The following is a 9,954-nucleotide window of genomic DNA, read 5'->3' as shown; positions in this document are numbered from 1 at the left end:
CTGTCCATTATGAGGATGAAAATTTCTCTTTTAAAAAACTTCTCTTTTATAGAAAAATACCTCTATTTTCTTAGGCTGTAGCAGGTCTGACAGGATTCTGTACCTTTTATACTGCATAGTTCTTTATTTAGAATCATTTCTTGTAAACCACTTGGATAAAAAAAACCTAGTTCCTTTATTGACTTGCTTCAAAGATGTGAATGAGCTAATTCTATAAACTCTTGGTACAGATTCTCAAGGTGTTACTGGGAGTAAATGTAACATTTAGTGCTACAAGACAAAATTATTTAGTTTTTCATTCTCAGAGACCTGTTCTTTTTCTTTTTGCCCCTGGTAATCTCAGGGATTACAATTTCTACCCATGGGGGTCGGATTACGAGCATAAAGCCTGCCAGTTGGCCCTCCCTGGATTTCCACTAAATAGGAGAATGCCTGGAAAGGGGAGACAAAATAGAGATATCTTTCCAACCAAGGAATACTCTTTCCTGAGGTTAAGAAATTATGGCAATTACACTAGGATGTGGAGCGGGATGCACCACTGGGAAATAGCACTTCCAGTGATTCCAAAGACACATGCAATTTCCACCTATCCCTTTCTCCAAGAAAAAAAAAAAAAACAACATCAAAAGTGTGCTCTCTCTCTTTCTCTCTCTCTCTGTCTCCCCCCTTCCCCCCCCCCGTGTGTGTGTGTGTGTGTGTGTGTGTGTGTGTGTGTGTGTGTGTAAGAGAGGGGAAGGGCGGGGAGGGGGGGAGGGAGAGAGAGAGAGAGTGTGTGTTGTTGGGAGTGGAGACAGTATAAACTTCAGCCACTAATTCATGTGCTGAAGTACATTATTAGAGAGAAGTGGCTGCTTGCAAGAGTTCTAGATAAAATTGGGATAATGATGATAATGATTAAAGTTTACTTATTTCTTTGTTTCTTTAGTTCAAGTTGTCTGCAACTACATACCTCATTTATTTTTCGCTGGAATAACCTCAGTATATCTGTAAGCTTTTAAATTAAATTCACTTAAACCCAGGCATAGAATCTGTAATTCAGAGAACTAGATGTGAGTGAGGGCTTTGTCTGGCACACGTGTCAATAATGTTAGTCATCACCACGATTAGTATTTTTATTTTTTCCTGAGAAGGAGAATCACCATTTTGTCCTAGCTTAGCCAACGTATTGTATAAACTGCAGTGTCCCCAGCCTTTTTGGCAACAGGGACCGGTTTCATGGAAGAAAATTTTTCCACCGATCGGAGGTGGGGTGGGGGTGATGGTTTCGGGATGAAACTGTTCCACCTCAGATCATCAGGCATTTGTTAGTTTCTCATAAGGAGCAACCTAGATCCCTGGCAGGCAAGGTTCACCAATAGGGTTCGCTCTCTTATGAAAATCTAATGCCCAGCTGATCTGACAGAAGACAGAGCTCTCGCGGTAATTCTGGTTCACCAGACGCTCACCTCCTGCTGTGACGCCTGGTTCCTCACAGTCCATGGACTAGTATGTTGTGGTCCAGGGCCCAGGGATTGGGGACCCCTGGTATAAAAGATCCCAGAGATCACACCCACTGTGCCCCAGGTCACTTTTGTACCTTAATTTTGACATTAGGAAAATAAAGAACTTGGATTCCCTGAACTGTGACTCAAGGATTTTCTGTCTTCACGGGGTGCCCCAGATTTCCTCATAGGCTGGGAATTAGTGACCCCTGGGCTTCTCTAGTGGTCGGTGCCTCGGTGGGCGAGGATGCACTGAGATGGGGGAGGGGGGCTGCTACTTTCTTCTGGAGGCAATGTTTACCTTTCCCTGGGCAGAGGTTGTTGAAATTAAGAAAACCTGGTAAAGCAGATGCCAGGGACAGATATTACCCAATTTGGTCAAAGAACAAAGACCCTGTGAAACATTTGGAAATCCTCAGCAGTGCATAGGGACGGCCACACTCACCGGAAGAGCAGAAACAGGATCACCCAGCATTTCAGAGTAGGGCTGCTGCATCTCAGAGGGTGAGCATGATAATGCCATTACTATTTCAAACAGTCTGGGTTTTTGAGAAGTTTCTGGGTTGGAATATTGACTGCACCAGCTACTAGTGCTATGTTACTAGTGCAAGGTACTCGATGGCTTTGAGCCCCAGTTTCCTTTTGTGTAAAATGAGATAAACATCTAATTTATGGAGCTGTTGAGGGGATGGAATAGGTAGCGTAAGGCAACCTGGAATTCATTAATGTAAGCTTCTCTCATTACCATAAAACGAATAGTCTTTCTAATTCCAGACAGCTAGGGGTTTACTCATGCTTTACTGAGAATTCTCAGAATCTCAGTAGTTTTCTATAATGATTGGACTCTTTGCTCCCCACCAACCCCCCAATCTTTGGCTGCGAAGTGCATGGAAGAAGAGGCACGTGGGGAAGGACTGGGGCAAACCCAGCCCCCTGGTGCCCTGGCCTCCTGCCCTCCTGGCCCGGTAGGGACTGTCATGGCGGCCCAGCAACAGCTTAGGTGATCTCAGATGGCAGAGCAGGAAGAATGCAAGGGTATGAGGGTCAGGGCTGCGCAGACCCCTGTCCCGCCTGCGGTCCTCCCGGCAAGCCCAGGGGGAGAGCCCGCTCTGCTGGGTCTCCGCCTCCAGCGGCGCCGGGCCGCCCAGACCCTGGGCTCAGTCTTGCGCCCCGGTGCCCACCTGGGGAGGCGACTGTCCCGGCCTCGCGTCCCGGATCGGACGGCGCGGGAGCGATGCCAGCGGCCCCGAGCGCCCCGGGCCACGCGCGGTGCCGGCCGGACGCTCTCGCGCCCTCCCAGCCCCCTCCGCGGCTCGCCCCGCCGCCCGCGGCCCCCACCCACCGGCCGCTCCTCCCCTCTCCCCACCCTCCTCCTCCGCCCCCTCCCCTCCCCCGCCGCCTCGCAGATTGCTCGGCAGCGTGTCTCAGCCGCCGGGGCTCCGAGCGCAGGCTGCGAGGCCACCACACCTGCAGAGCGCTCGGGCTGCCTAGCCGGCACCTCGCCTCCGGCCGCGCGGTCCCCTTCTCCCCACGCGCCGAGTGTCCCATGACGCCCGAGCCCCCCGGCCGGCGACAATGACCACTTCCCTGCAAGATGGGCAGAGCGCCGCGGGCAGGGCGGCTGCCCGGGATTCGCCGCTGGCCGCCCAGGTGTGCGGCGCTGCCCAGGGGAGGGGCGACGCCCACGACCTGGCGCCGGGCCCCTGGCTGCACGCGGGAGCGCTCCTGCCCCCTCCGGACGGGACCCGCGGCTGTGCTGCAGACAGGTAGGCAACCCTGGAGGGCGCGGGGGAGTGTCCTGGCTAGGCAGCAGGCGACGGGGTGAGGAGGCGGTCCTAGGGGGTGAGCCATGTGCCCAGAGCTGGGCCAAGTTTGTAAAAGTCTCTGAAGACAATCCCCTTTGAGCTGGCTCCTACTGGATCAGCAGGACATTGCGATCTCACAGCGCCTTATAAATAGCATCACCGTTTCATTGAGAGCTCTCATCTCTCTCGCCTCTGCCCATCGGTGTGAAACTAGGAGGTCAGGCTGCAGGTTGATCACCTTCTGTTCCTTCGTGGCCCTGCATTTTCACAAAGTAAACTCTATTTTATTTTATATATTTTAGAAAATTGTAGCATAAATGTATTCACCTCCCACATAGAGTCTTAGAGCGACCCTGTAGAAGCAAAGCATAGATTGACATTTGAGCAGTCTTGCTGTTCAGCAGGAAAGAATAGAGGCTTTAAAGGGTTTCCCAATCTCCATAGCATTCAACACTAAGTGCCTTTAGGGTTGCACATACTTTCGGGAAAAAAAAAGGTTACAACAATACAAAAATCTATAGTCCTTTATATTGATACATTTAAATGTTACCTTTTTTCCCTGATTTTCAAAGCACTCCAACTTCAGTGAAGTTAAAATTACTCTCCAGTGGACTATAGTACATTTATATTAGCAAGTTCTATTAACTTACCTCCCCAAAACACTACCTTGCTATTTAATATCTATAAGCACTTGAAAATCAACAGACTGTGTGTGGGCAACATTGTGAATGAAATTTGAAGTGAGATGAACCACAGCTATAATTAATAAATCATAACTTCCCAAAGTGATTAGTAAAATATAAGGACGAATGCACTAAATGCAACTTAGAGACAATATCATGGATGCATAACAATGTCTGACTCTTCAGGATGATGTTTCGATTAGTAATTGTATAGTCTATATCTCTGTTTCAGGAAAATTATCAAACGTGATGGAGTTTCTATGCCTGGTGATTTAAAGGCAAAAGAGAGAGAGAAAGAAGGGGGTGGGGGAAGAGAGAGAGACAGAGAGAGAGAGAGAGAGAGAGAGGAACTATAGGAGATTTGTTTGTATGTAATTAACATACTATATTTTGACCCATAGAAAGTATATCACAGACCTTTTCTGTATACTTTATATAATATGAGCTTTGTCACAGAGTGGTACATGTTCGCCTTAGCACACTTTTTAATCCTGACAGCAATTATATTTTACATTCTGTTTTATGTAAATTACATCCTATGTTCTCTTACTGTAGGAGAAAAAAGAAAGATCTTGATGTTCCGGAAATGCCATCTATTCCAAACCCTTTTCCTGAGCTATGCTGTTCTCCATTTACATCTGTGTTGTCAGCAGACCTGTTTCCCAAAGCAAATTCAAGGAAAAAACAGGTATGCATTTGTAAATTTTAAAATTCAAATATCTTAGGAGTTCTGAATCCATACAGTCTTTAAGATTGTTCTGTAATCCACAGTATTAACAAAGGATTAGCATGGGCTCTGTTAAATATCTCAGTTGACTGACATGGTCCTTTGGCATTATTTTCCATTTAGGGCCTCATTTTTTTAAGCTGTATAATGGGAATGTTCAAACCTGCCTCCGAGGGTCTTGGAATGGATTAAAACAGAGGATATATATAAAGTGCAGTGGTTGGCAGCAATGATCATTCACAAGATAGGTAGGAGAGATGATCATTTTTAAGCCAGGAATTGGGCAGAGGCTGCGGCGGGGTGGGCAGTGGTAGTGGGGTGAGAAGGGGATTGACTGATTCATTTAATACTTCGTTTAATTTTTCACATTTCCAACCCAAGCCAACCTCATTTACTAAAGGAAAGTGATAGAGTGATGCTGTGGCAAAAGGTACTTAGAGTTTAGGGTCAACATGTCTTCATTTCAGTAGATTCCTCAGTTTGGAGACTCTGGCTGCAGAAGATAGATGACTTGTAAGTGATACTTAGAAGACTGAGGACCATATTTTTATGATTTTCTTTTTTTCAAGTTTCTAGTTTGGGACGGACTTAAGCAAATTAGATTTTAAGGACCAAGCAACTAACAGAAAATACATCATGGCTATACATTTGGAGGGGAAAATAATGAGTATATCATAGAATAATTCATCTCTTGTCATATACTTTCTTCTAGTTTTGACCCAGCAAAACAAAGAGAAGCCTCACTAAACAAAATGCACCTTGTTCTTACAAGGGTGGAAACAGTAAATTAAAATAGCCAGATGCTTGCAATGGGAGAAGGATAATGAACAGAGAGGACAAGACAGTTGGCCATTTTTCTGCATCTATTGTTCTCTTTTTTATTTCTGCACCGTTATTACCTCTGATGGGTTCAACTGTGTGTGTTTATATTTTTAGGAATGAAGGAAATACCTTAGGAAGCAGATGAATTCTTGATCATATACAGCAATGATAGAGACAGTAGGAAATATATTTGATGGAAGCCCTGTGTATATACTTTTTGGGGGAGAGGTTTGAAGTCACTTGGAACACATGATTTTGGGTAAGGACTGGAGAAAATGGGAGTAAATTTTTCTAGAAGCAGAACTGTGTTCTGAATTGGCATCTTTGAAAGGGGAAATAAACCCTTAAGTGGGTGGGACTGTAACTTTGCTTGGGGAGATAAAGAGGAGACTCTCTTGAGACCTTTATTATCAGGGTAAGGTTTAAAGTCAGATCCCAAGGGAAAAAAAAACAGCCCTAGTGAAACTTCCAAGCTCTTTGAGAGTTGACTTTTTGGTTTGGATAGAAAATGGAAATAAGGATAATAGATTTGACTGTGTGCCATGGTAGTGGGGTGGGAGGGGGAAGAGGCCAGGTGTGGTGGCTCACGCCTGTAATCCCAGTAATCCCAGCACTTTGGGAGGCTGAGGTGGCGGATCACGAGGTCAGGAGATCGAGACCATCCTGGCCAACATTGTGAAACCCCGTCTCTACTAAAAACACAAAAATTAGCTGGGTGTGGTGGTGCACACCTGTAGTCCCAGCTACTCAGGAGGCTGAGACAGGAGAATCGCTTGAACCCAGGAGGTGGAGGCTGCAGTGAACTGAGATTGTGACACTGCACTCCACCCTAGGCGAAAGAGCGAGACTCTGTCCCCTTCCTCCTAAAAAAAAAGAAATGATTCTGGATTGTCCTTGAGCCAGAGTAAGAAAAGGAAATGTCTGATGATGACATAATGGTCATCTGGAAGAATTTAATAGGTAGTTCCCAAATTACTAAGGGCCTGCTATGTTTCTCACAACATCTTAGGCAGTAAGGCCGCTAGCTAAGCAACAATACCATGCAAGATATATTTAAAAGATGGGGCTTTGATCCGGGGTTGTGGTAGGGGGTGGAGCCTGAACCAGACAGGAAGTAAAGGGAAAGAGATCTGGGCTGACTCACTTTGATGCTATGAATGGACACTTGCAGAATGCCTGTGTCTAAGAGATTTGTTGACGATGCAGGGTTTGTTTTGAATAGAAAGTGAGAAGAGGTGTTGGTGTGCTTATGTTAGTATAGGGGACAAAAGAGAAAGAGTGGATAAAGTGCCAGGATTAAGGTAGGATGTGCCCTAAGTGTCGATAGTCATCAGACTAGAGTAAGATGTCTTAGAGATTGATGACATTTCCTCAGATCAAGTTTAAATTGGAAAATGAGGGGGGGGGGAAGCAAACTAGAAATGGGGAAAAGGTGATATTGTTATTGACCCCAATAGGTTTCCTGCTCTGGCCTCGTATTCTGTGTCCACAGTGACCTTCTCAGAGAGCACTGTGTTCACACACACAGCTGTGCTGTTTCCTGAGTAGACAGTCCCCGCCTGATTTTTAAAGATCAATCCCAGAGGGCTGTCCCCACCTTTGAAGGGCCCTTCTTGCTGATCTCTTCCTTGGCCCAAGGGTTGAGATCTCTAAGAAGACAAGGGTACCCCAAAGTTGAGGAAGAGGGAGGCTGCTTTTTTCTTTCTTTTATGTTTCCTTTTTCCCCCACCTAGACTTTGCATTTAGAACTGATCCTTTTGTTTTAGTTTCTTTGAACACACTCAGTTCTTTGAAATGAGGAAGGTTTTGAGAATAGATGACTGTATGTAAGTGAGTTCCCCAACTCAGTACCTTTGTGACACATATTACCCTTTTATAAGATGCTGTTTTGGCCCAGTTTATCTGTAACCTTCAGTTGAGATGACGTAAGTGACTCTGCGATATGTTCTACTGCGTATTACTTATGGTTGAAATATTATAGGAGAAGACGTCTCTTTACTTTATATTTTCTCTCATTTGTCCTGTTTAACCATTCAAGTCATTTCAGTGATTCTTTTCTCCTCATAGAAAAAGTGAAGAAAATAATTGTACTTGTTATTTACAAATCAATGAGCAGAAAATTTGAGTGAGTCGAGGCTAAAAATGTTAAATTTCATCTGGCCTTTAAAAATTACACTCAAAAATCATCTTACAAATCATAAATTTTGTTTACTATTTGAGATGCCTACATAATGCATGAGTGGTAAAGTGCATTGAAGCCACAAATGGAATATGCTTTATCACTTTTTGCAAATAAAATGTCCCAAAGTGTACAATACTGGAGGCTTTCAGTACTATTATTTTTTAATGAAAGCTAGAATGAGAGAGAATCCATATTCTTTATTCCCTTTCCCTCTTTTTATAATGATGGCCAGATTTCCTAGGCATCTTTCTCTGTGTTTACCAATAAAGCAAATTTAAAGTATACCTTCCCTTACATACATGGTCCAGAAAAGTTACTTATTTTAAAAGTGACTTCCATTATGAACTTAATCTCTTTTTTCTAATTTCTGATTTAAATGTATAAGGAAATCATCTGTTAATAATGAACCCTAAACACCTATTGTTTGAAGAAAAGCAAAGAGTTAGAAATCTTTATTTAGCTCTTGCAGCAGAATCAGTTCTTGTTTTGTTTGTCAACCCCTCGGTAACTTTTGTGCGTGGACATAGCATGTGTAGTAGCTCTGGTTAATTGCTTCCCAGGACTATGTTGTACAACTAAGTAAGAATAAAGCCTCTGAAGGCTTTAGAGATTTAAAAAATACTATGAAAAACTGTGTCAGGAAATGTTTGAGTTGGATGGGATTTTTCAGATCTTCTATTCCAATGTTCTTCTTTTAGAGATGTGTAATTTGAATTTAAGGAATGCTATGTGGCACAGCCAGCACCTGAAATCTGGATTTCTTGAGACTTTGACAGTCCTTTTTTAGGCAGGTACAATTTATAAAGAAAGGGAGGACTGTAAATAAGAATAGTATAATAATACATGTATACCAGTGTTGTTAGTTATAACTCTCCTCATAACACAAGAAGAACAGGGGAGACAAATGCCATTGGTTAATATTCCTCTAAAGACCTGGAATTCCTCTTTTTATTTCTTCCTGAAATGTAACTATGTTTTCTCTTCTAGCTTTCTTCTCCATCTTCTTCCTAAAATTGTTCTGAGAAATCTATCAAATATTTGATTTTATTATCAGATAAAATTTATTAGTATTATTAATGACCAGCTTTTGTATGTAGTTTACAGTCCACAGGATATTATTTCATGGGAACACAAGAAAGTGAGTATGTCACCTGCATTTTGAGATTACAAAAAGAATATGCAAAAACCAGAAGGGATTTGCCCATGCTTCCACAGTTTAAATAAAGGGAGATCAAAAAGAATATCATGTCTCAATGTGTCTTGTCCCTCACCACACTGTTTCTAGTTTATTCTTTATTAAATTAAGCCTTTTCTTGTATATCTCAGAAAAATAAAAATTTATCTCAAATAATTAAAAAATTAGTTTTCCATTTGCGCTGCCTTTTATTTCTTTTTTCTCTACCGTGTCACGGACTTTCAAAGGATAAGTAGATCTCTGTCCCCAAATTAAAAGGCCTCTCATATCATTCCTTTTTGATGCCAGTAATTATCCCAATTTGGACATGCCGAACTTGTATGTGTGGTCCTATAGGAATCTTGTGTGACTGCTACATTAACTGAAATTTCATGTACTTATTTTTCTCGTATACACAGAAGTAAAAGAAGAGAAACCCTATGTACATATTGTAGTTTTTCCAGACTCAGCAATTATCAAGATTTTGCCTCATTTGCTCCATCCATTTCTTTTTTAAAACTTTTATTTTCTTTGCTAAAGTACTTTGAAGTAAATCCTGGACACCCCATCATTGCGTCTCTATGTAGTTTCATATTCATCTCTGAAAAATGAATTTTCTTTTATAACCCAAATGCCATTATTCCCTGACAGAAATAACAGTAATTCCTTGGTATCATCTAAAACCATTCATAATTGAATTTTCTCAGTTGGAATGGCTCATGAAATTCTCAAATTACAAACTGCTTAGCTTTCAAATGTCTGCAAATTAGCTCTTTGGAAGTTTAAATTCATTTTTAGATGGAAACAACATCATAAATTGTATTTAGACCCTCTGAGCTATTTTACAAAATCCCATTTAATTGGAAACAAAACATATATGCAGAAAGAATAATAGAAACAATACTCTCTCCTATTAGGGTTTCAAACAAATCTATCTTTCCAATGGCAATTTGCAGCCTTTGAATGCTGGCACTTGATGAATATAATTTTTTGGGAGAAGAATTTGAAAGTGTACAGATCTTTGTAGCAGCGTTGAAGCAGCCTTTACAGCTGTGCTTCTCAAAGTGTGGTCATTAAATC

At 42.5% G+C, this 9,954-nt stretch overlaps 1 protein-coding gene across 6 annotated transcripts in view; it reads left to right on the top strand.

Moving 5' to 3' along the window:
* Positions 1–2,883: 2,883 nt before the first annotated feature.
* The window catches only part of GRB14 (growth factor receptor bound protein 14), a 127,929-nt gene continuing 120,858 nt past the window's right edge, over positions 2,884–9,954 (top strand). For all 6 annotated transcript variants that reach the window (XR_012421167.1, XR_012421168.1, XM_045367168.2 and 3 more), the window contains exons 1-2: positions 2,884–3,247; positions 4,525–4,657. Coding sequence is in view for 4 of the 6 variants with exons in the window: in XM_045367168.2 (XP_045223103.1) it covers positions 3,057–3,247; positions 4,525–4,657 (324 nt within the window). In the remaining 2 variants the exon portion in view is untranslated. The remainder of the gene's footprint in view (positions 3,248–4,524; positions 4,658–9,954) is intronic.

This window comes from Macaca fascicularis, chromosome 12 (assembly GCF_037993035.2).
Source record: "Macaca fascicularis isolate 582-1 chromosome 12, T2T-MFA8v1.1".
NCBI lineage: Eukaryota > Metazoa > Chordata > Mammalia > Primates > Cercopithecidae > Macaca > Macaca fascicularis.
This window is presented reverse-complemented; position numbering and strand designations above follow the sequence as displayed.